The sequence below is a fragment of the Amblyomma americanum genome, chromosome 1, assembly GCF_052857255.1.
Source record: "Amblyomma americanum isolate KBUSLIRL-KWMA chromosome 1, ASM5285725v1, whole genome shotgun sequence".
NCBI lineage: Eukaryota > Metazoa > Arthropoda > Arachnida > Ixodida > Ixodidae > Amblyomma > Amblyomma americanum.
In genome coordinates this window covers 545,734,180-545,761,057 of record NC_135497.1, presented here as the reverse complement: position 1 = coordinate 545,761,057, position 26,878 = coordinate 545,734,180, and the positions used below count along the sequence as shown (strand labels likewise).

Here is a 26,878-nt window from a genome sequence, read left to right as displayed (position 1 = left end):
GGTGGGAATGGCGGCTCCGATGCATAACTCTTACGACGTCCACAACTGCAGACCAATCTCATTAACGTCAATTGCATGCAAGCTGCTTGAACACACAATATATTCTAGCCTTATGTCTCATCTTGATTCTATCTGCTTCGTGACACCTAATCGGCACTGTTTTCGCAAACACCATTACTGCTAAGCTCAGCTGCTCGCTTTTGCCAATGATTTGGTCCCATTCTGGGTTCTTCATAATTCGTGGATTGCATTTTTATCGATTTTGCGAAAGCACTTGATATTGTGTCACATCACTACTACTTTTCAAGCTTAGCAAACTGAATCCTGATACTAACCTTATGAAATGAATTTAGTGTTTTTTTGCAGGACCGCACCCAGTAGGTTACAATTATTGACTGTGACTCACCTGTATGTCCTGTAACATCCGGGGTTCCTCAGGGCTCCGTGCTAGGTCCTCCGCTTTCCTAATTTATATTCACGACCTCTATGATCCCATTTACTCACAAATTAGAGTTTACGCTAATGACTGTGTATTATATAGACAAATATCTAACCCTTCCGATACAGTCACTCTTCAATCTGATCTTGATAACATCTCTACTTGGTGCTACAAGTGGCATATGTTGGTAAGTGCCAATCAATGAGGATAAAGCGTGCGCTTAACCAGACTTCATGCACGCATTTCCTAAATAACTCTCTGTTAACTTCTGTTTCTGACTATAAGCACCTTGCGTATATATTTCCGCCAACCTATCATGGAAAACGCACATTGAACAAAATGCTAACAGTGCTAACCGAACACTTGGTTTTCTTGGCCGCAATTTTTCTCTCGGTCGTGTGCCCCTAGAACTATTTCTATGTACGTCTCTTGTCTTCCGGAAACATTAGAATGCCGGTTCCTCTAGGATCCCCACACAAAATCGCACATACAAGCCCTCGAATCTATCTAAAATCGCTCTGCTCGTTTTATACTTTCTAATTACTCACGTTCAGCCCCTGTAACGCTTAAGGATAACACATTAGATCCTCCTGATCTTTCCTTACGCCGCCGTATTTCTCGCTTGTCTTTTTAAGAAAATACATTTCACCAATGAATACCCAAATAAACCGTTTTTTCTTATCCATACGTATTTTTCGTCCCGCATGAACCATCGTTTCAAAGTTTTGGCTTTCCAAGCTGCAGGACGTATCCTTATTCTAATTCACTTGTTGCAAAGACTAGAACGGAGTGGAACCACCTTTCCGCCTCCGTCATGTCCCTAACTGCACCCGACACCCTTAAATATGCTGTGTATAATCATCGCAATTAACCTGCCTATTACACGTGCAATTTTGTTAGTCACCCACTCTTCTCTATAACGCCGATCGGCCCTGAAAGTAAATAAATGAAATTAGAGTGCATGTGTCTGAAGCATGTAAGGGAATTTTTTTCTTCCTTCCAAGCCCATGCAGCGTGGTGGGAAGTAAAAGCGGTAGTTGCTGACAAAGTACTAAAATGTGCAAAAATGCGCACAGTAGTAGAGTCCTACATTAGCCGGCGACCGTGAGCTGGCAGCCAACAATATGACAGCAAAGTTTTTAGCCAGACGCAAATGGTTTCAATGTGTAATGGCCTGCTGTGTATAGTGAGCGACCAAGGTACAAAAACCCGCAGCTACAAAAAGAAATTTAATGAAGATGACATATGTGCTGTGTGTGGCAAATCTGTACAAACCATAGAACACCGCATACTAAAATGTGATGGTATTCATTCCGATGTTGATGCAGGCACAGTCACTCTTCCAGAGGCCTTAAGGTTTATAGATAACAATCGTCATGTATATAAATCTGCGGTTGTAATTAGCAAAAAGCGATTGGAGGATTGGTGGCTCAGAAGGTAAGAGGTGACGCAAGGATAAAAGTGTGGGAAGTCGTATTGAAAGAAAATGGCGAATTTTAATAACGTACAACACAGTTAAACAAAAATAAAGGGAAAAAGCTGAACATGGTGGCAACTGCCATTAACCCGTTTCAAAGGGGACGCTCCTAATTTCAGACTATTCATTTGATAAGCATTTTGAGCCTCATCGTGTCGAAAACGTGGGAAACCATGTACAAGGGCCATGTACTCGTACGTACACTGCGCGACAGTGTCTTGAGAAAGATGCGGTGTCAACAAAGTTCCCCGACTGCCTTGCACCCATGTTGAAAGTCAGGAAGAAAGGGCAAAGGCCTGCTGAGAGGCACGATATTCCGGTGCTAGTCATATATGCCTAATTAGGTTAGGAGTGCAAGATTATGCAGCTTCAGTAGCATGCGGACCGACCGATTCACAGTCAGGCCTGCGTTCTTTTGGCGTGCGTGAGATATATTCTCTATATGTGCCAAGGATTTTAAGTTTTATTTATTTGATGTCTGCAATACAGAAAATAGAAGCTATCAGATTCTGCTCAGATTGCTCACCGCGGTCCGCACCACTGCTCAGACAACCTGCACGCCGTGTTGGACTAAATCCCAGGAAGGTTTATCGCTCTAACAGTCTTATCAATTTTAAATGACCGATCAATACAGGCATCCACTTTTTAGTCGCCTGGTGACAAGTGAATTGTTGAAATTCTCGATGTTTCGCACGCGCTAAAAATTCTGAAGGCCACGAGAACGAGTGGCAAACATAGAGTATTGGAAAATATGCCCCTTATTTTTTGTTTACGTTATCATTTTGGCTAAGATTTGTATTTAAAATATTTGTTCTCATTGCCTCGAAAATGTATACTTCCCCAATATTCCAACATTTCGTGCTAACGTCTATTTTACTTCGCAGTATCTAACGTCAAAAGCGGCCGCAGTCGCGTTGCGCCATCTGGCCGAGCGCCGAGAACTGCGAGGGGTTCTGTGCCACAAAAATCCCTAAAAGGAGTCTCAGGTGATTACTGCAGGCTACTGTCAGCGGGGTGAGGGCCTTCGACGATCTCTGCAGATGGTCAATCAGGCATCCCACCGGTGGCAGTGCCCAGCGTTGGACCTGCCTTTCACAACTGAAGAGCTATCCGCAGTGATCGCGGAATCAGACGCACGTCTCTGAGGGGGTCGAATTTATCCCGGAGCCCTCCACAACGGCACCTCTTTCTTCCTATCTTCTTTCACTCCCCCCCCCCCCCCCCCTTTATCCCTTTCCTTACGGCGTGGTTCAGGTGTCTGCCGATATGTGAGACAGACACTGTGCCATTTCGTTTCCACAAAAACCAATTTTCAATTTTCAAGACGCACGTCTCCTGGTCACGATGAGAGTGACCTATGACGCAATAGCAAAGCTGCCCCACAACTCCCGTCGTCGACTCCGAGAATAACCATAGACCGCTTATAAAACATACCGCAGTAGTCGGGAAAATCCGCATTATAAACGGTACTGCCTTGTAACCAAGACGTAGTTTTTTCCATGCATTCCCGTTTACAGAGCGGCCGGCCTACCTTTCAAAGTGCACATGACAACGCATCAGACGCACAACACTGCAATGAAAGGCAACAAAGAAGTTTATTTGATCTTCTTGTCGAATCGTCGTAATAAATGAAATAGCATTATTTTAGTCTGGCGCTGCGACTGAACGGCGTTGCTAGTGGCTTCATCTTCAAAACAGTGAAGCGCTTGCGCGCTGAGCTTTCTCTGAGCGCAGTACGGGGAACTTGCGCTGAAGTTTGCGGTGACGATTGCAGCGCCATAACACACTGCCTAGCGAGAAGAGCAAGCAGATTTGCTCAACTCCACTTGACTCAGAGCAAGCAGTTTTCGGTAGTACTATTAGTACTTTTCCGCGCCACCTTCAGGCGTTTATTCGCGTGACCCTCCGCGCTCTGTCGAAGGCGCACGGGCCGTGCGTCAGTATTCTGGGCTACGCCGAGAGAAGCTAGGCAATGAATGCTGTCAGCCAAACGCGGGTATCTAATCGCGCAGAATGTGTTGTCACGTTTGCAGCGGCCCAAGCGGCTGACAAAAGCAGTTTTGAGTCGCGGAATGGAACAATTGCAGTGCCACCTTGGCAGCGCTGGTTCCCCATAGGCGCACTTTGTTGCAACAGTCGAGCGCGTCTTTGCACGAAACTTCTGTTGCACTTTCACTCACTTTGTCGGCCTCATCCTCGGATAGAAACTTCACACACATCGCCGTCGGAATCGACGACGACGACCTTATCTCGTGCCAGTCCTTGAAACGCTGAATACAACCGTTGAGTGGGTTGAAACCATCAGGCCCTAGCAGAATCCCATTAACAAATTTTCACCTGTGTACAACTGTTGGGCTGAAACCATCATGCCCCAAAATGTTTTCAAGGCACCTGGCCTTCGCTTGCAATATCGAGCCACTCACAGGAACGCCCTGGGCTCGGACCTCCCGAAACCGTTCAAACAAAGCGGCGACATCTTCGTACTTCGACGCTCGAGTCCGCTTTCATGCAAGCGACGCGGAGTCTTCCTGCAGCTGTTGTCGAAACTTGTAGCTGTCCTTCCAAATGGCGGATACGAACGTCGGTGACACCGCACTTTTTTCCACCGTAGCCATTTTCAAACCGCTCTCGACTCCCGTCACAATGCTCTGTTTGGTTTTGAGAGCTTGCCGGTTCCTGGCTTTCAGAGGTGCAGACGCCGTCGGAACTGAAAACCAAGGCTGGTAGACTTGCTAACGTTGTCAACTTATCGCTATACGCGATGACACATCTCGCTCATGGGCTCAGGTGTGACAAGAGCGACAGGACGGTGCCGAACGTGCGCACCTGGTACGAGCAGCGCTTGCAGCGTCATGCCGTGCGCTCGCCGCCGACGCGGGCGCAGCTCCAGCACGCTCGTCTGGCCGCGTCATAACGTGCTTTCGAGTTTTGTCCATTCAATGCGCCCAACGGAGGAGCATCGGACAGAGAGGAAAAACGCCTGCTTTGCGAGTTCTTTTTTGCTATCCTCTCCTGCATTCAGCCTGCTTCAGCCTGCTTCAGCCTTGCTGGCCACCCTAGCCTTGCCTTGAACCACGCTGACAACGCTCCCCTGCCCCCCCCCACCCCCCCCCCCCCCCCCTGTTGCCCCCATCTTGCGCAATTTGGGAAGCGCCCTTCTTGCCGCCGGTACCCACGGGCCCGCGCCGGTACGCGGGCCGCCAGGCTTTCCGTAAACCGCACTATACATGGTCTTCGGTTACGCGCAGCCGCGTATTAAGCGGTACGCCAATGCATTGAACTTTATGGGAAGGTAAGCGGTTGTCACAAAAAGTCGCATACAATGCGGTCCCGCATATGCGGTTGCGTTATAAACGGTCTGAGCTTACTACAATTCTTCCCGGATGACTGGTGAGGTCCCCACAGATTGGAAGCTGGCGAAAATTGTGCCTGTTTTGAAACCTTGTTAGCAGCTAACAAGCTACGAATCCTTCTGGCCCATCGTCCTACTTAGCTGCGTAGGTAAACTTATGGCGCGAATAATACGCAAACGCATCACTTGGTTCCTTGAAAGCCGAAATGTTGATCCCCAAGAAACGAACGGGTTTTGTCAAAATAGGTCTGCGACTGATAATGTCATCGCCCTCGTCTCATCACCTGAACAGTTCCTCATGCTGGTTACATCGCGATAGCTGTTTGCCTTGACATCAAGAACGCTTTTGACACTGCTTTTCACCACGCGATTCTCGAGGCCTTGGCGAGTCTTGGCCTCGGAGGAAAGCTGTACAAATGGATTGAACACCATTTAAAAGAACGAAACAATTTTATCAGCACTCCAGGGCCCGTATTCTGCACCGCTCTCGATACTAAAACGTGACTAAAACGCTCACAATGCCGCCATATTGCCCCGCTCCTATTGGTCGCCCTGGGCCGGCGGACATATTAATTTTTTGCGTCACCGGTGGCTGCTGTTTACGTAGTGAACACGGCTGATCTGATGACGTTGTGCACCTAATTATGCGGGCTGAAACTTGAGAGCCAAAAAGGTAGCACCTAAACCGCTCACAAGAAAATGGCAGCTGTTTACAGCGTCTTATACGCGGGTGGCCGCGCGAGCAACAGTGTAGGAGACAGCATGGAGACGATTTCGACGTGCGGGACGAGCTATTTCGACGCTTTGGCTTAGGAAGGAGACTGCAGAGTGGCTATGCGACGAACTCGCTGTTGAACTGGGAGGTGCGTGGGTGAGTGTGCTCTCAGTGCAGCGGCAGGTGCTGTGCGCGCTGCGCTTCTTCGCCACTGGTGAGTGTCAAGGCACCGTAGGAAATGAAGCAAACGTCGGCGTAGCCCAACCTATTGTAAGCAAGTGTTTGAGGTGGGTGGCGGGGACCACTGTCAACGTTCGCCCGCAGAGGAGGTGCGTTCGATTTCCGGGGAGACCCGAAGAGAAGGCGGCGCAGAAGGAGGGCTTTCCTCGCTTGACATTTCGCCGCGGCAGCATCCCCGGCGTCGTCGGGTGTGTCGATTGCACATCGCCATCAGGGAGCCGCGAGGGAGTGCTACGAGCAAGCCGCAAGGGGTTCTACGCTGCGAACTTGATAGTGAGTACCGCAGCGGTGGCCAAGTGGTTGAGCATCCGTCTCGCATGCGGGAGGTGCGGGGTTCGATCACCAGTGTCGCCGGGTACCCACCGGTGATACAATGGCTACAAGCTTCCCCTTGGTCTGGTGTTCGGCCAATTTATGGTGAAATGCTTAGGAAATTAGTATTTGACCCCACCTTGAGAAGTCGAAAATGCCTTGTGCCATGGCGTTCTTTAGCCACAGATGCCCTTGCACCATAAAAACTCATATTAATAATCTGATATGTAGACCTCGGCCACTCCGGCTGCAAGTGCGGACCTCGGCAACGGGAGCAAGTTCGTGCTGTGCGTGTTGTTTCTCAGATCTGTGGCGTGAACATGTGCATTCTCGCCGCGAACATGCGCTGACTCAGATCCTTCCACGACGCGTTCGTGTGGCGCCACTCCAATGCGGTGAAGGCCTGCTGGACGACGGCGAGTTTTTTTTTTTTCTGGGTAGCAGAAAAAAAAAAGCTGTGTCAAACTTCGGCCACCTCAATCGCATATATTGAGCTCAAGCACCATGCATTTACCCGGATCTGCTAACGCTACAAGAATCAGTCTTTCTAGTCACAACTATGCAATCACGTTACATTGTGATATTGCCGCGAATATTTGCAGTGTTTATTCCTTCTTCAAATCTGCCGCCACACCACGCTTGAGTACAGCAGACAGTCATTTTGTCTTTTCTGGTGCAAACTTCAAGTAGCCAAGCAGCGTACAGGATCGGCCATTTTTTTTAATTACCTGACATGATGTCAGTTTGACATCACATTTGAGTCTATATGGAGCTCTGACCTTAGTCAACTATGCCACAACAGACCTCACTAAGCGGCCATGTTGTATTGACGGAAGTCTCTAATTCCAAGTGGTTGAGCATCCGCTTCGCATCTGGGAGGTGCAGGGTTCGATCCCCAGTACCGCCGGGTACCCACCGGTGATACAATGGGTACAAGCTTGCCCCTGGTCTGGTGCTCAGCTTATTTAGGGTGAAATGCTTGGGAGATGGGTCTTTGACCCAACCTTGAGAAAAAGAAAATACCTTGTCATGGCGCTGTTTGGCCACAGATGCCCTGACGCAATAAAAATTCATCATCATCATCATTACCTGGTCGATGCCAATGTGACTGCAGCTACCACATCTGCTGAAGACGTTTTTGGACTTTCGAAATTCAGACTTATTCGTCCTTATGTGATGAGCCACCAGCTTTCCTGAGAGGTTAATGCATGTTTGTGACCAATTTTTCTAAATTGACAGCGTGTTTCCGGGGCTGATCCTCTGGTGTGAGAGCCATGCGTCACAAAAATCCATAATCATCCGTCATCATCAAATCTCTGATTGGCTGCATAAGATAACTTTTGTTGTAGAGTTGAGGGGGATGCGCAGTTTGAAACTGAAGTTGTTTTTTTCACTATTCAGTCGACCCTGACGATAAAACGAACCAAGGTATACATTTGAATTAAGGGTCAGTTTTCCAAATATACACGTCGTTAAAAATTTTCGGACAACATGTGACGACCCCTTTAAGCCTTTATAAAACGCGAGCTGTATGCACGTCGCGCAAGCATGCAGATGGTAGAATAGCATCGGAATGACTCTGGGAATTTAGTGAAGGGTTAACGCACCGGGATAACTTTGCTGGAAATGAGTTTCAGCTCTCATTGGCAGCAGTCTTGGGAAATGGCACAAAGATATGTCTTGGCAGGTTGGTACATCTTAAAATTTTAAACCACAGAGCAGCTCAGTAGTAGAGAAGACAATGCACAGAGTTGTATGAATACACGAGACGGATGCAAGCCAAAAGCTAGATTAAAGAAGCAGTAGGAAACAGTCATCAGAAAGACATTCCTTTGCTTTCTTTTGTGCCGAGCGGCATGTGCCATGGCATCCGAATGCAGATTGTTAGCTTGCAAGCATCGAGGTATCGAATTTCCGATGGCGGGACACCTGGATCAGTTGGTTTCCAGATGCTGGCCTAATTTTTGTTCATTAGGCATGCATCTTAGTGACATTTGCATGCTTGCATGATAACAATCGTCTACACAGCATATTTTTGTTTATGATTAGTGCCTCACATTCTCCCGCTTAATGTCTCTGGTTTGTTTCCTGGGCTTGCATCGTTCATCTTCAAGTATATTTCTTTGGGCTTAATGGGGCTCTGAAAGAGGCACTAATAAAGTTGCGGTATGCCTGGGATGTTAAGAGACACTACTTCATGAATATTCACCAGCAGGAATTTTTTAATGCGCTTTGCAGAAATGAAGTGACCAGCAGACAAAATTTGAATTTCAGCCCCTGCCCCACCGCCGGGGTGCCAAGCTTCCTGACCCGCTGGAGCTGTGCGGCGTATACTGGTGTGACATTCCTTGTGTGCTACGAGGTACATTCCTTGTGTGTGCTACGAGGTTCCACATTCGACGGCGCGGCGTAGACGGAGACCCAGATGACAGGCATCATCAATTACCCAGCCATGCTCGTTGAGAGTGACAACCAGAACGAAGGGGTTTAAGCCCAACCGGACCCGCCGCCGCCGCCGCGGGGAAACAGGCTTTATCCTCTCCAATTGGCGTGGCGGTTTCAGGGGCGGCCCTCCCGGGCACATTCCAGGACAAGGGAACTGTCAGCGGGCCAGAGCGCGCCGTACCACAGCCGACGCTATGCGCTACCGCGAAGACAACATTCTTTCCCTCGGACTCAACACGTGAGGGGGGCGAGACAATAAGTGCGGTGGTATGTTTGTGCGCCCAAGTGAAAGCCCTAGCCCCCCCCCCCCTCCTTCCCCTCCGGCGTGGGCGTCCTCACCCTAGGGAGTGTGGAGAAGAGGATATAAAAATCGAGAAGCAGTACGGAAGAAACACGCTCAGGACGACATCGTTCGCCAAGAGGGCCTTCAGCGCCGAAGCCCGACGGCGTGCAGCTTCTGCCAGCAACCGCTCGAGCCCAACTCCGGAGCCACTCCATCGCCCCCATGAAGTCGTCGGCACGTAAGCTCGGACGCCCCAGCCTCTGATGTATAATCTTAATCATGTGTAATTATTGAATATACCTGTTTGTTTAAACTGAGCCATACGGTGTCTCTTTGCCTCTCCGTCCCGTGTGGACCTGCGCATTATGGGGGTCATCACACTGGTGTCAGAAGTGGGGTCTCAAAAGCAAATGTCCTCTGAATGCTGTGACATTCATGACTTCAAAATTGTAATGAAAAGGGAATCACGGGACTGATTGTGGGACTTTTACCCCCATTTGAGAGGCTTGAGGCACAGGAGGGCTTGAAAAAAAAATGTCTGTATCTGAGGGAGCTCCCACTCCACAGCCGTCGCTCAGAGCAAGCATGCTGGCATTAGGAAGCGTCATTCCGACGTTTACGGGAGATAAGACAGGGGTTCCAATCTGCGATTTCTTTTCCATGCTAGAAGAGATTGGGAAAATGGGAGGATGGTCCGATGCTCAAATGCTGGGAATGGCGAGGTGTAAGATGGCAGGAGCTGCTCATGATTTTGCATGGCGAGACGAAAAGGTAAAATCCACAAAATCATTTGCAGAATTTAAGAAGCTCGCGTTTGAGCATTTCGACACTGAACCACGTCACGTGCGCGTACAGAGGTTCCGTGACGCCGGACAGATGGTAGGGGAGGACGTGCGAACGTTTGCGTCACGGCTTCAGCGCTTAGCGCGCGATACGTTAAGCAGGGAGGAGGAAGGAGACCAGCTAAAAAAGAAATACGCGGAGGATATACTTAAAGAGGAAATCACCGCTTTGTTCGTGGCTGGTCTGCAAGACCCCGTGCGCCGGTTCGTGCTCTCGCGCAAGCCGAGCAATTTCGACCAAGCCGTGGAGGCCGCATTGGATGAGGAACAAAATGAGGCGTTAACGACAGCCGCAGCGAGAGTACGCGTCATAGAGAGAGCGGTGCTCAACCCTGAGGTTGCTCTCTTGACAGAGCGGTTAGATCGCTTAGAACAGCTGCTATCTCAGCAGGTAGAATGCCAGGTTGAAGCGCGCGCTCAACAGCGCCCATTCGCTTGAAACCGGAGACCGCCACAAAGCTACAGGCGCGGTATGCGAGATTTTGAAGAAATCGTGTGCTTCGCTTGCCAGGGTCGCGGACACATCGCCAGGTTCTGCCAAAACGTGCGCCGTGGGGAGCCACAAAGAGAAGCAGGCGAGACACGCCCTGAGCAAGCCTACAGCGGGGCTCCAGATACCGAGACAAAAAACTAGATAGTCCTCCCCAGCCTAAGGAGCGTGGGGAGGGAGCAGTGGATGATGAGGTGGTGGTAGTTTGTGTGGCCGACGAGGCATGCCCTGTTGTGCGTTGCAAGTTAAATGGTTGTTGCATGGAATTGTTGATAGATACGGGGTCAAAGGTGACATTGCTTAAGGAGAGCAGTTTTAACACGCTTCGAAGGAAGGGGGACCGCGAGGTGTTGGAAGCGTCTGGTGGTATGGCAACCAAATTTGTAGGCATAACGGGGGATCCTCTTGGCATAAGTGGACTCTACCGGTTACACTTCTCTCTCGGCGGAATTGCATTGGAGCACCCCTGCTACGTATGCCCAGACACGGTGTCTCTGCCAAACGGAGTGTCAGGTATATTAGGGCAGGGTTTTTTGAGAAAAGGGAAGGTAGTAGTCTCATTCTCTGAGGAAGAGGTTAATGCGGGCGGATCAAAAGTTCTGTTTTTGAACAGGAGAGGGGCTGAGATTCGCATTACCGATATTGACACCCGTCAAACAGTGGGATCATTGGAGAAGGTATATTCGCGGGTTGCCGTCAGGCTGGTCGATGAGGCGGTCGTCCTTCCTTGGTCGGAGCACATTTTGTACGCGTTTGTGCCTTCAGATGTAGAGAGCGGCGCCGTGGGAGTGCTTGAGCCGGTCGACTCTCTCAGCAATGGCCTGAAGGCAGCCGCGTGCCTCGTGACAGTTAATGACGCCCACAGAGTGCCCCTACGGGTGGTTAACTGTAGCCAGCAGCCACTGAGCCTTCCCAAGAACAAAACATTGGCTTTCTTCACCTCTGCGATAGAGAAACGTGAGCCCACCGATACGGTACTCGCAACTGTAGAGCACGCTAGTCCTTCGGCTGCTCCAAAGGTGTCGTTCGATCTTTCTCACGTAAAATCCAGGGAGAGGGAGGCTCTGGCTGGTTTGCTGAACGACTACTCGGAAGTATTCGCCGCGTCCAACCTGGATTTGGGCTGCTGTGGCGTTATAAAGCACAGGATAGAAACCGGCACTTCATCGCCCGTTTACCAGCGTGCGTACAGGATTCCTTACTCCCAACGTGAGGAGATGGAGCGGCAGGTGCAGGACCTGATTGATCGCGGCATTGTCGAACACTCAAAGTCACCCTGGGGAGCACCACCACTATTGGTGGAAAAGCCAGATGGCTCGTATCGATTGGTAGTGGACTACCGCAAAATAAATGCCGTAACTCGCATCGATCCATACCCCATCCCCAATATACAGGAGACGCTTTCTCAGCTGGGCTCTGCCAGGTACTTCACGGTAGTGGACATGGCGGCGGGATTGTGGCAGATAGCAATGGATCCGGCAGATGCCGAGAAAACGGCATTACACGCCCTCAGGGCACTATGAATGGAAAAGAATGCCGATGGGTCTGGCCAACAGCCCTGCTGTCTGGCAGAGAACCGCTGATGTTATCCTGGCAGGTCTTCTGGGGAGGCTGTGCTTCGTGTATATGGATGACATTATCATATACAGTGACAGTTTTGAGAACCATTTGCGCGATATTGAGCAGGGTTTGGTGCGACTAAGAGGAGCGGGTCTCAAGCTGAAGCCCTCTAAGTGCCAATTCCTCAAAAACGAGGTGAAATACCTCGGGCACGTTGTGTCAGCTGACGGCGTGCGACCGGACCCTGAGAAACTAAGGTGTGTCTCGGATTTTCCATCCCCGACTAGCGTCCGCCAGGTCCGGCAGTTTCTCGGCCTGATCGGTTACTACCGAAGGCACATAGAGGAGTTCGCCAAGCTCGCTAAGCCGCTCACCGCCTTAACAGCCAAAAATGTCGCCTTTCGCTGGGACGAAAACGCGGAGAATGCTTTTGGGGCGCTGAAAAAGAAGCTAATGAGTGCACCGCTGTTGCGCCACACGGATTTTAATTTGCCCTTCGTTATGGCCACAGATGCGTCAAAGTTCGCAATTGGTGCCGTGCTATCTCAGGTTATCGAGGGCAAAGAACATCCCGTTGCTTTTGCTAGCCAACAGCTGAGCCCCACAGAGCAAAAGTACGGAGCTACGGAAAGGGAGTGCCTCGCCGTTGTCTGGGCAGTAAAGCACTTCAGATGCTACCTTTACGGCCGCAAATTCAAGCTAGTCACAGACTGCCATCCTCTGAAATGGGTGATGAGTGTCAGAGACCCTAGCTCGCGACTCGCTAGATGGAATCTACACCTGCAGGAATACTGCTTTGAAGTTGAGCACAAGTCAGGAAAGACGCATCTGAATGCTGATGCACTCAGCCGCACAGCTGCCGTGGCAGCTATAGATGAGTTTGTCCCCGTAGTCGACCCCGCCGAATTACGCACAGAGCAGTGCAAAGATCCTGACCTGAAACGAATAATCGAAAGCTTAGAGGGCGCACCGTCTCACCCCGAACAGCTAGGTTATTTCATTGGCAAAGACGGCACCCTGTGTCGGCGCACGAGGCCAACCAGGAAAGGGAGACCAGAGAAAACCGCTTGGGAGAGAGTCGTCATACCTCGGTCGTGGACAGAAAGGGTTCTTCGCGCGTTTCACGATGCGCCATGCGCCGGTCATTTTGGCGTAGCGAAGACACGCAGGCGTGTGGAGCGTTTGCACTTTTGGAGTGGCATGCGACAGGATGTTAGAGACTACTGTGCGAAGTGTCATTCCTGTCTCGAAAGAAAAACACCCAAGGGACGAAGACCAGCTCCAATTCAGCCGTTCCCTGAGGTTTCGGCTCCCTTCGAGCGGACAGGTATGGACATAATGGGCCCCTTGCACACGACCACTTCCGGAAACAAGTACATTTTAGTATTTGTCGATCACCTTTCAAAATACGCGGAAGCGGTAGCACTCCCAGATCAGAAGGCAGACACGGTTGCAAGAGCATTTGTCGAACAGATCGTGCTCCGACATGGACCCCCGAGGCAACTCTTGACAGATCGGGGAACGAACTTCGTGTCGCAGCTAATGAGGAGAGTTTGCGAGCTGCTTAAGATCGCTAAGAAGCAGACAACACCGTACCATCCGGCTTGCAACGGCGCGGTGGAGCGACTGAACCAAACCGTGGCCGGGTTCCTGTCGCATTTTGTTTCGCGCGACCAGCGGGACTGGGACTTGTGGCTCCCGTATGCAATGTTTGCCTACAATTCCGCAGCACACGAGAGCACGGGCGAATCGCCATTCTTTCTTCTCTACGGCCGAGACCCGGACCCGCCTAGTGAAGTGCCAGAGGGCCCCCGTCGTGTCCCATACGCTTCACTGGACGACTATAAGGTGGAGCTAGAATCGCGCTTTCAAGTGGCGAGGGACATCGCAAAGGAGGCCTTAAAGAAAGCGGCGAAGCGCAGGAAGGAGGTGCACGATCGCAGTGCTAGAGGCGCGCCGTTTAATGTGGGGGACAGCGTGTACATTGAAAACTGCCAAAGGCAGATTGGGCTAGCTCGTAAGTTCCAGACGAAGTGGAGAGGACCGTGCAAGGTTGTCGAGAAGCTTTCTCCGGTAAACTTCAGAGTCCGAGACGTGAACCGGCGCTTGATAAGGATACACGCAAATCGCCTCAAGTCGGCACCGGTTCAGTATTCACGAAATGAGGAAAGGGAAAGCGCGGATTTTGATGGCGACAGAAGTGAAGCGGAGCGCGCAGATAGTTCGCAAGAAACGCCCTCTCCTGCATTTGTTCGGCAGGCGCCAGAGGTGACGGCCAGAATGCCACCGGATTTACTTCATGCATTGCTAGAAGAAGAAGCGCGCGAGGTTGCCCCGCAGATAACGCCAGGAGAGGCTCCTGCCACGAGCCCTCGCGAGTCCCAAAGCAGACAAAGGGTCACAGACTTACTTAGTATGACTCATGAAGGCCGATATCCGCTGCGAAATCGGAAAGCTAAGTCGGACTAATGGTGTAAACAGAGCGGAGTTGTGAACTGGTCAGAATTGTGTAATGCCGCAGCTCATAACATTGCTATATGCGTATGTGTTAAGTTATCGGAGTTAGTAGTTAAACCTTTTTGTCATTAAGTAACACCTTCACAGGAGAGCATGCGGAGCGCATGCAGAACCTGCCCTACTTCCTTTCGTTATCTATATTTTTGTCTGTGCCGTGATCGTGCTTGGAGTGGGAGCTCCTTTGTAACTGTGGTAAATTTATTTCGTCCAGTTTGGACTAGAAAGGAGAGGCTTGGGTGCTGAGTTTCATGTTTATCTGTAAAAGATCAGTGCTGCCCCTGGAGACGCCAGTTATGACAGCGGAGGCATATGGTGTTGTGCAGTGGTGTTGAGTGCAGCGAAGTGTTTTGTCGGACGCACTGTGCGAGGCGATTCAGAAAGACAAGGGGAGCTGCAGGGACTCAAATGTTCGGAGAACATTCTTCTGGAGGGTGAGCGAGTGTGACATTCCTTGTGTGCTACGAGGTACATTCCTTGTGTGTGCTACGAGGTTCCACGTTCGACGGCGCGGCGTAGACGGAGACCCAGATGACAGGCATCATCAATTACCCAGCCATGCTCGTTGAGAGTGACAACCAGAACGAAGGGGTTTAAGCCCAACCGGACCCAACCGGACCCGCCGCCGCCGCCGCGGGGAAACAGGCTTTATCCTCCCCAATTGGCGTGGCGGTTTCAGGGGCGGCCCTCCCGGGCACATTCCAGGACAAGGGAACTGTCAGCGGGCCAGAGCGCGCCGTACCACAGCCGACGCTATGCGCTACCGCGAAGACAACATTCTTTCCCTCGGACTCAACACGTGAGGGGGCGAGACAATAAGTGCGGTGGTATGTTTGTGCGCCCAAGTGAAAGCCCTAGCCCCCCCTCCTTCCCCTCCGGCGTGGGCGTCCTCACCCTAGGGAGTGTGGAGAAGAGGATATAAAAATCGAGAAGCAGTACGGAAGAAACACGCTCAGGACGACATCGTTCGCCAAGAGGGCCTTCAGCGCCGAAGCCCGACGGCGTGCAGCTTCTGCCAGCAACCGCTCGAGCCCAACTCCGGAGCCACTCCATCGCCCCCATGAAGTCGTCGGCACGTAAGCTCGGACGCCCCAGCCTCTGATGTATAATCTTAATCATGTGTAATTATTGAATATACCTGTTTGTTTAAACTGAGCCATACGGTGTCTCTTTGCCTCTCCGTCCCGTGTGGACCTGCGCATTATGGGGGTCATCACACTGGCCATGGCCATGCTAGCCGCTTGATGTCTGAAAGAATCTAACCAATAGCCATCTCTTAACTGGCACCTACAGGAACGTGTCGCGGAGAACGGTGTGAGGGTGAGAAAGTTGCCGGAAAGGGCGCTGCTACTTTCGCATGTGATTATAAGCTCTCGGCTGCGTGTAGAAGTGCGTTGACTCAGGTATTCATGACAACACAATGGAGTGATTTAGTGAGTCGATGTGCTCTCCTTGGAAGGTGTCTGAGAGCACCCTTTAAGGGACAGAACCACTCAATGAGTTCTTTCTGGCAGTCCAACGGCCCATGACCAGCTTTGGTCGTTTCATTTAAGACCAGTGCATAGATCAGGTCCTTATGATCATCTTTGCAAAACATGAGACCCATGCGTGCCTTGTCTCTCTTTTGGCAAAGCTAACCTCCTCATTTTTCTTGCTGTGACGTCACAGTGTACTGCATTTTATTGGACCAGCATTCTGGTTCGCGGCCAAATGACAGACAATGTCTGCTAGTTGCTGTCCTTCTTCTTTTCTGCATAATTCGCGTTGTTCCTTGCCCTTGTCTCGGTAGGGCAAGGGTACTCTTCTAATTCATCTGTTACCATGAACGCAGGCACATACTGCCTTGTCAGAAAGATGCTCATGAATTTCAGTGTCCCCGCCCTCAAATGCTAGTAATAGCATTTCACCCACAGCGTGACTATGGGAAGCAAAAAACAAGAAAAAATACCTGGTAAGGAGGGGCCATGATGGCGTACTGTGCGCATCGTTCTAAAAATGCAGCAAAAAAGCAAATTTTGCTCGCAAAGGCATGTGGCCCAGACGGATGAGAAAAATTGATTCGACGGGGGCATAGCAAAGAGAAATGGCTTGATTGCAATGCATTTACTGTGCTGCTAATGAGTCTTTTCAAACAAAATTTTGCAGCTGTGCCTTCGAGAGCAGATTGATATGTGACAGCCATTGCAGTATAGCAAATTTTCGACCACAGCGTGGTCAGGGGTCCCTTAAGCTTGAGATATGTCATGGATGTATGGTATTGCAACAACTCTCTGCTTATCGGATTGCATGACACATGCGCCAGCGTATATTTGATGGCCCATGGTATAAAAGAAGCCAAATGAATAGGAGGGATATAGCATGTGTACACATGCCTTTGCGGAGACAGATCTTTCCATGTGACCCTGTTTTACTTTTTTTGTTCGAATAATTTCAGCTGTTAGCCAGAACCCATCTTGCGTCCCATTGGCACCCCTTTTCAAAGCAGCATTCACATTCAGCTGTGATTTGCATTGTGGATAAGCTGATGTATGTAGAGGAGAATTGCTTTCGTCTCGGTGAAAAAAAAAAGCCCAATGAAAGCTTTTCGAAAGAACCCTGGAGCTTTTGCCACTCTGTACAGCAAGTGCTGTGTGCGCTGCTTGAGGAAGCAGGCAGTCTTTTTTTGTCATTTGTGTTGGTCATTATGAGTGTACAATGCACAAACAATGAGTAGGTTTTCCATGAACACGGTGTAAAAAATGCTTAAGAGGAAATGCAGAGATCATATCTTGAAAATATAAAAGAAACTCAGATTTTAGAAAACATAGGATTTGTTATCTATAAAGCCTTTTTTGATCATATCCTGAAACGTTTTGCCCGAAAACAGCCCAGAAGTGACTTCAAACATATTTTTGTGACCGTAGGTAGGAAAACCTGGCTGAAATTTGTGAAAATGGCCTTTAAAATGCGATAGCACCACTTTTGCGCTGCTGCTAGCAGCTAGGTTGGTGTAAAGCTGGTTTCACCACCATTCTCCTCCCAGAATCTTTTGTCTACGATGGCCTTTAGAAAAGCCGCTACATCGATTGGACTGGCCTGTCACGTGACGCCTGGCATTTGGCTGCTGTTCGGTGCCGTTTCTCAGGCTGTGCTTCTGCTGCATGCGTGTACGCTTTTGCAGACTTATCAGCAGTTCGCGAGTGCGGTTGCTGTTCTGTAAGACAGCACTTCTGTGTCGTGCGAGGTTCTGCGCCAGCCATACTAGATCGTTGCACGTTTCAGAAGAACCATGCGTGCGGAAAATGGAAGTCTGTTATCCCGAAGAAAGGAAGCAGTTATCAGCAAATGAATGAATTGGACTAAGCGCGTACCGAGCCGCCGTCAGTGACGAAAAGGGTCAGTGTACTCTGTGTCCATCGTGAAGACAAATGAGAGCGGCAGTGGAAGTGACGAGGATCCCGAGTGTTATTTCGGTGCTATATTGCAGCGGCAGCATAGGGCAGTTTCCACCGAATGATGACGCCGACCGATGCGATTGCGCAGCAGCGTAGGCGCGTAGGTTTATCCAGTGATGCTGTCAGAGGTCGACATATGCCCTGGTGTCAATGTCTGGTAGCGAACGCGAAGCCCTTGGCGACACCTAAACAACTAGCCGCGATACAGTTCCGACGCGGGTAAAGCTGCATTTTCGCGACAGCGCTGAATGCGCCGCTGAGCTGTCACAATTACGAACATTAGTCTAGCCGTCATTCCACTATTCAGGGACACTGAACTATGCTTTCGTGCCTTGGAAACTGCTTAGAACAAAGCATCCAGCGTCCGCGACTCACTTCACACGATGCTGGCGACGGAGCGCGATTTTGCCCTCACTCTAAGCACAAAGGGACCACCAGAAAAAAGGGGTGGGGTGCATGCAGGGCTGAATAAACGAAGGACGGAGATATTCGGCCATTGCAGTGATGGTGGCGGTAGCCTTTGTCTGAAGCAGCGAGCCGGTGATTTCTCTTCGTGTCTAGGGAATCTGCAGTGGTTTGGAGCGTGAAGATACGTATCAAAATTGAGAATGTCTTGCTATTCCCCTATATGTGAATCAATGAACACTTTAAAAAGCAATGATGTTGTTCCTGGCACTGCTGCTATCAAATAAAAGATGAAAAAAGCAGTGATTAAGTGCGCTGGGTAAGTGGTGAGCCGGTTCAGCCCCATGACCCATGTGTCTCTCAGCAGCGTAGTTTGTTGACGCAATGACACCGCGTTGTGAGTGCCTTCCTGTTCATTGCCTCTTCGACCGTCAGCTGCACGAAAGCAGTGCATGCTTGAACGTTGAGCCGATGTGAAGTATATTGGTGATAATTTGTGGTGCACGTTTGCGGAAAACGAAGCTGCATTGCAGCTATTTGTTACGGCCGTCAATCACGTTCAGTGGGTTCGTATCTAGATTAAACAATGCTTTCTGGCCACAACGTGATTGTAAAATGGCGGTATAAATGGGAAGAATTTCACAGTTGTATTTTCATTTCTTGGATGCAGTGCGTAAAGTGCCCGAAAACTGCAAACATCTTTTTACAACTGTCGTCTGCACACTTGATCATGGTGCTTTACCTCCGCTAGTCGAAAACACATTTAGAGCGCTTATAATGCCTCCGGGCCTTTAAGAGAGAAATAAATGAAATCTTCAGCTAAATGTAACCAAGCTACTAAAAAACACTGAGTGTCCTAGCCCAGTGAAACCAACTGAGGGTTGTTCAAGGGTCTCGTGGCCTAGTATGCAATATTTTTTTGTTCTTCAATGTTAAGTAAAGAATAATTAGCTAACTTTTTCATTATTGGCTTGAGGAACAAAGTTTCAGTACAGAAGTTGTAGATCGCTTTGAAAAACAGCTGACTGAAATGTTTGCACCAAGGTAGCGCTTACATAAACGCACATTAAAAAAAGCATTCCATATGACAACGGTGCTGATTAAACGTCCCGAGACTTGTCTCGGAAAACAAAATCCACTTTTTTCTGGAGTGCTTTCCCTGATGAGCCTTTGCATGCACGCTATGACAGAGATGTGAACCAGCAGCTGGTCACGTGTTAGCTCTCTTTGAAGGCCAATAAATAAAGCTATGTAAATTGTACCTTGATAGAAACAGCGCTGCTAGCTGTTTTTCAAGACAATCTACAACTTATGTATTGAAGTATTGTTTCTCAAGGCAATAATTAAAGAGTTAGGTAATTGGGCTTCGAAGAACAAAAAAAAAATACTGCAGTCTAGGCCACGGGACTCAGAACAACCCTGAATTGGTTTCACTGGGCGAAGGTACTTTTTCATTTTTAAAAGCTTGGTTACTTTTTCATTTTTAAAAGCTTGGCTGGGACACCTAGTATATACATGCGGGTAAGGTCCACACTCATTTAGGCGCCAAATATAGCGTTACACTGTATGCATGATTAAAGTAGTTTCTTCAGACAACACCTTAAAAATTGAACCGTAGTACTCTGCTTTCGGGCAAGGATAGAGAACTGCCAAAATTGCCTAAATGTGCGGCCCTTATCCGCATATGTACAGTAACTGCCGTACAGAAATGCACCAAAAGAAGAAAACGTTCACAGAAACGTGTTTATAGTGTTTGCCGCACTTTACTGTGCAGAGTTTCGTGTCAACGCCGGCTGGTATCGAAGAACATTTATTTCAAATGTATATGCATCAGCAGCTCAAACACAAAACGGAAGAAGGAGACGATAGCACAAGCGCTGTTTGCGCTGCTGATACATATGGATCACAAATAACTAGCCCGGTAGATGGTGTCATTCGTTTCAAGGCTAAAATGCAGTCAAACTCAAGCATATGCTCTTAGCATCTAAAAATGACTTGCTGCTGTTTATCTAGGTTCTAAATCTTACAAGAAAGGTGCCTCACCATGAAGTTTTTGTTTTTAGTGGCCATGCTTTCGCAGCGACGCCATTACCGCCTCGTCCGCCATGTTGTGCTGTGACCGTGTCACCCATAGGAGCTGGAACGGCCAAATACGAAGGCCCCCACAGCCAAAGACCTAAACATTACAGTCCTGGGCATTATGATAAACATGTACTCCTTATACAACTTGAGTACCAGTTTTCTCGAAAGTGTTTTTTAACTTCCATATCTACAGCGCTAAAGACAGGGCAGAAGGAACACACAAGTCACACAACAGAGCGCTGACTGACAACTGATTTTTATTGAACGGCCAGCATGCTTTTGTACTTACTAGCTATCAGAAAGGAAAAAGCACAAGAACATCGAAAAAAACACGCACGGAATTTACTAGTGCCGGCGGAAATGTGGCACGTGTCAAATCCCACAATCAAGATAATTCATTTCTTTTTGTGACAATGGCAATCTGAAGGGCAGGCTAGCAGTGAAAGGGTAACGTTCTTTTACATGCAGCAGAATCACTGCATTGCACCAGCCGCTCATCTTTCTGAAACTGGAGTGGTTGTGTATTTGCTGCTGCAGATGACGGAACAGGAGAGAGCCGAGAATTTCCAGAGGCAGCAGGAGCGGATGGCTCGTAACTTGGACAGGCAGCGGGCCGAGCTGGCTGCTGTGCTTGAAGTGAAGGTCTGCTTGCCCCTCTTTTCAGGATGCCTACTAACTGAATTCTTTGCTGGAAATGGATTTTCAGTGCTAAATGGGTCTAACCTGTAAAGAGAAGTGCATTCATGGACACAGGCTGCTGGGGCTGCAGTGTGTTATTTCCTTTTTACCTGCCAGAGCTGTTGTGGACACCAGAATGCTCAAGGTGTTAATGGGGGACTAGAGTGTGTCTGTGGCCATCTTTGCCTTTTTGTGTTTGAGAGTGTATCTACGTACAGTAAAGCCTCGTTAATTCAGACTTCAAGGGAGTCGATACAATGACTGAGATATCAAATAGCCCCCCAAACTGCCAAAAACTGTTTGCGTGATAGTTCCGTCAAATGCACTTTTGCAGCTGCCACTAAACATGCAACCTGCTTCTGCCATGGCACTTTCTATGTTATAGAGGAAGGTAGACTGGTCCTTCAGTTGCATAAACCGTGTCACGGATGCATTTGCTGCTGGCTTTTTTAGCACAACCTGAAAAATCGTCACGATTACGGTATTTGAGATGCGAGATCACTTACACTTCCCAATGGCATGGTTACTATTGGCCGCAAGATTGAGCAGTCGCCACACTGCGGCGAACCCTGCTTATTGCGGATGGCGCCTTGGGTTGTGTTCTCACCAGCAGTATGTACACATACATTCTGTCTTCTTCTTATGAAAGAAATGTGAATGAGGTGTCATCCTACGGTGCAGTGAAGGCAATCAGTTGTCCACGTCAAGTACATTAATCATGTAGAGGATCATCGCATCCTCCATCAGTCTGTGGTACTACAGGTTCTTTGCCGTGCAGTGTTTCAAACGTAGCACCAATGGCTGTCTTAAATGAAACAACCAAGTTGCTGCTGTCCGATGATGATTGTATATATCTGGCAGTTAATACTTTGGATTTGTCAGGCACCCACACATGTCAGCCTGAAGATTGCTGCCAAGCAGAATGTGTACTTTCAACTGGTCATATTGTATCCCCTATATGCAGGATAAAGTTGTTTGATTAGTGCCTTCTTGCTATATTAAGCGCTTTTGAAAGGTACATGTAAGGACTCTTATGTTTTTGCTTTTAAGCTTTTTTCCTACTCCGCATTTTGCCACATGGGACCAGTGAGCAAATTTTGCCTGAGCAAACAGCACAAACGTTTATCATGCTGTCACCTAGCTGTCGCCGAAAATCTTACATGATCAAAATAGATGGTCGCGAGCTTGGTAATGTTGTCATTTGGCTAAGTGCTGACCTCCGTGCAAGCGAATTGTTTCCGGCAGTATAAAAATTCCGAGAAAAATATGAGCAGCATGTGTGACACCTTATTCTGTGAAAGCAGAGTATCATAGAACGGAACTTCCATGTCTAACTACCTCGTTTCCCTCCGTTCACTTTACAAAGAGCCGTAGGTGTTGATAGTAGTGTGCGAAAGCGAATACATTTGTTTCTGGACAGCGAATGAATATTAAAAGCTTTATATCAGGTAGCTGTTTTCACTATCTTCATAATTACAGGAATAAGAAAATCTTTGTTGCTCCCTCTGAGCTCCTTGCCAAAGCCTAACCGTATTCATGTGCAGTCGTTCGCAGTGTCTTCACGGTGACTAACAAGCAGCCTGCACAAACTGTGGGATGAGGTGTATATGCCACTATCATTGACTCACACTCCACTGACAAGTGTGATGCAGCAAAAATATGAGGCCCATGAGTGCAGTATCAGGAAAATTCCTGCTAAACCAGATGAGCAAATTGCAAAACAGGGCATTTAGGCTTTTGATGTCAGCTTATAAAACTGTTTTCTTGACGCTGTACATTGTTATTGCGCTTATGATTCACGTGTAAAAGACTATATCTGTCAACGCGGGCCTCAGTAAAAGTAGTTCCAAGTGGCACTCTGTGCTCTGTTTCTTCTCTGTCTGGTCTTTTTTTTTTCTGGATGGACCACCAAATAGCCTACAACGAAACCCTGCTAGACAAAACAGAGGTCGTGTAGCTACATGCCATTCCCCTGTGTCCTGGTTATCACTGCATTTTTTGTAATGTTGTCGCTGTGTACTCTTGGAGCTGAGCGGACAGCTCTGGGCTGACCCGTGGTGTAAGGGCACGAATTTCTCTTTTTCTTCCATCCTTTGCGTAGTGCTGCCAACTTTGTATTTTTCTCAGTCTCGTGTTTTAGAAAACATGTTAAGGATTCCTACAAAAACTCTCAGAAAATATTTGAAACGATAGAGGAGAAATGCTATGATCACCACCGACAAGAGTAGTCAAAAGTGGTTCGCCCCCTCAAGACCCCCCGACTTTAAGCACTGATTGAACTAGTGACAACAGTAGTACTTGCTTCCATAGAAGGGGTTGTGCTGCATCGTTTTCTGGTTTTTTGGGCAGTTGAGAACTTTTCTTCTGGACTCACTGCATCACTGGGCTACACACTACAGATCAGTGCGATAGCAGAGCAGAAAAAGCCACTGTGCTACATTCAAAACACATACTAACACCTTTCGGTGTCAAAAAAAACAGCAAAAAAAGGAACATTTCAAGATACAGCCTTGCTCAGAAATGCAATTAGGCTCAATTATCAAAGACCGCTCATCAGAAAACTATTGTTTTCTGAATTTGTACTGCATATTTCAATAATATTTTATCATGCGGCAAACGGAAGCCTCAACCAAGTTGGCCACTCCATTTGTTCTGTGCCTCGTAAACGACAAAAAAGGGTGAGGTCTTGCTAGTGCAGCTGATACACAGCTGCAAGATGCATCAGTCTGTGCTCAGCCAAGCAGTTTTTTTTTTTGTCGAAAACATCCTCCACCATGATGTCCTCTTGGTTTCCGTCACGAACAGGGAAAATTTGTTTTTAAAGGGTTGTTAAAACTGTTTGAATGAATAATGTATGTTTCCCACTTTAGTACATATATTCCTGCCCAAAAATAAACTGAAACAAGGGATGATTTTTTTAGGTCTCGAAGGTGCATTTGATTTAAAAATAAGATAAGACTGAGCATGAAAACGGAGTTGTAAAAGAGCTGTATTCTATAAATAATGAAAAATAAGACAGTGCATCGCATGGATGCTTATTCTTGATGGTTGAAATCGCGAGCTAGGTGTTGCTTTTTTGTAGACTCTCACGACCTCTGCTGAACAGATCAATTTAGTGTTATAAATGTGATTGCCAGGCACCTATAGTTGGTTGCTTTGCTTGAGTGGTTGCTGAAAATCAAGAACCACTTGAGTGTTTTGAGTCTCCTTTCCATTTGTCCTTGCGAGTGACCTGCAGCTGCCTTGAGTGCTGGTGCAAGCGGCAAATGGGTTGGGGATCTTGTCCCTCACCTTGAAGCTGATGTAGCAGCAGGAAGCCTTTGAGCACGAGCTGCAGCAGCAGCGGCGGCGCCAGGTGGCAGCGCGCACGGAACACCTCAAGGAGGCCCTGGAAGAGCAGAAGGAGGAGCTGAGCCGCACCTTCGCCCTGGAGCTGGAGAATAAGATGGCGGAGGAGCGTGCGCAGCACAATGCTGCCCTGTGTTCCTCGGTTGCCAAGCTGCAGGGCATGGATGAGTACCTGAGGGCCCGCGACGAGCTATACCGACTGTCACAGCAGGCCAAGGGTCTCTGGCTGGCCTGCCAGGGCCTGCGGCACACACTGGTGCATGGGCCGGCCGGTGGGCCCCAGTCGCTGAGCACAGATGTGCAGTTGGTGGAGCGAGCGGCACCTATGAGCCCTTACGTGCCCCTGGTGTTGACCTCCATCCTCAAGGAGGCCCTGGCATGGGGCGTCTACCCAGAGGTGGCCCTCAAAGCGCGCTTTCCACGCGTTGAGCGGGCATGCCAGCGTGTGGCCCTTGTGGATTACAAGTTCCCATCATCTCTGCTGCGGTACCTGGCATCCTACTTGCAGTCGCTGTGCATCATCTACCCCAAGGTGGGACACATGCTGCTGGGTTATGTTTCCATGGGGCTGCAGTGAGAACAGTTTTCTAAACGACAGAATAGATTTGCCTCAAAACCATCTTACAACTAATGTGGCATGGAGACCGTACTTGCCTGGAATGTGCTGGCAAAAAGGGTACATTATTAGCATTGTGCACGAGCTGCCTAAAGAGGAGCTGACGGATGAGCAGCGGGTCAACCCCGAGATGTGGGACACATTTGATGTGCTCTCCCGTGTGCGTTACTGGCTCCAGCACAAGAACCTGGAGCAGGCGCTGCGCTATGCCAGCCAGCTTCGTGGCCAACCACGGCTGGTGGCCCAGGACTGGATACATGAGCTGCGGCTTCACCTGGAAGTTCGCATGGCAGCCTCAGCACTCATGGCGTTTGCCGCAGCCAGTATTGCCGAAGATGCCGAGTAACAGTCCTCCCTCCCATCCCGAAAGCTTTTTGTGCTCCTGCAGGGTGGAGTCTACGTTACTGCATGGGGTAGGATTCTCATCATTGGCTGTTCCTTGTTGCTGTTCTCTTCTGCAGTGGCTGGTGATGGTGTGAAAGCAGCATGGGCCAGGCACAAAGGATTGTCAAAGCACATTTTGCCTGAAAGGGAGGTGTTTCTAAATTTTTGTGGATCCCTCTGTGTTCCCATTTTCAGTGGCAAATTTGCAGCTCGACTCATTTGTATGGTGCACGAGAATTGGGCTCTTAAAATAGTGAACTTTTTGGTAGCACTGTGGAATATTGTTACCCTTCTTCATGGGAGTATTCCCAAATTGCTGGGGCAAGATAAAGTAATGTTTAACCCACTGATGTTCATGCTATGGGGAGCACTTTAGCCTAAAAGCAGGGAGCCACTTACAAAATTACCCGAGCTGAAAAAATAAAAACAATCTTTTTTTCCCTCACATGTGAGAACCCCTTTTGGAACACCAGACCGCTTGGTTTTGCTGCAGGAATTGGAAAGTCGTTATTCTCCGATTTTGAAAATCTGTGAGGTATGGCTTTTTTGTCCTAGTTTAATAAGCATGAGACAACTACTATTAGGTATTGGTATTAAATGTGCATGACCAAGAATTCTTCCACAAAAGTGGCTCTAAATGAAGATGTCGGGAGCGCTTATTCATGAAGAGCACGAAGCATTATACCAGGTATCCCAGCTAAAAGTAACCAAGCTTTTAAAAAACACGAAATGTCCTAGCCATGTGAGACCAACTGAGGGTTGTTTAGAATCGCATGACCCAGTCTGCAGTATGTTTATCGTTCTTCAAAGTGCATTATTAGGTATAATTGCCTACATTTTTATATATTTGATTCAGGAACAAAGTGCCAATGTAAAAGCTGTAGATCGTCTAAAAAAACTGCTACTAGCTTCCATCAAGGTACGATGTACGTAGCTTTGCTTAAATATTGGCCTTAAAAGAAAGCTATCACCTGACCAACTGCTGGGTCACATCTCTGCCCCAATGTGCACGCAAAAGCTCATCGGGGAGAGCACAAAATGAATTTTGTTCTCTAAGATGCATCTTTGGATGTTTAAATGGTACTATTGTCAAGTAGACGTTTTTTTTTATTGTGCGATTCAGGGTTTAAGGCCGAAAAAAAACTACTTTATGTTAACGTTATCTTGGTGCAAACGTTGCAGGTAACTTTTTTCCAAGTGATCTACAATTTTACATTGGCACCTTGTTCCCTAGGAAAATAATTAAAAATTTAGCTAATAAG

At 48.5% G+C, this 26,878-nt stretch overlaps 1 protein-coding gene across 1 annotated transcript in view; it reads left to right on the top strand.

The window, feature by feature from the left end:
* LOC144129457 (MICOS complex subunit Mic60-like) overlaps positions 1-25,578 on the top strand; it is a 33,268-nt gene extending 7,690 nt beyond the window's left edge. Inside the window, exons 2-4 of the mRNA XM_077663639.1 lie at positions 21,128-21,232; positions 24,576-25,148; positions 25,318-25,578. Coding sequence (XP_077519765.1) covers positions 21,128-21,232; positions 24,576-25,148; positions 25,318-25,578 — 939 coding nt within the window. The remainder of the gene's footprint in view (positions 1-21,127; positions 21,233-24,575; positions 25,149-25,317) is intronic.
* Positions 25,579-26,878: the final 1,300 nt, after the last annotated feature.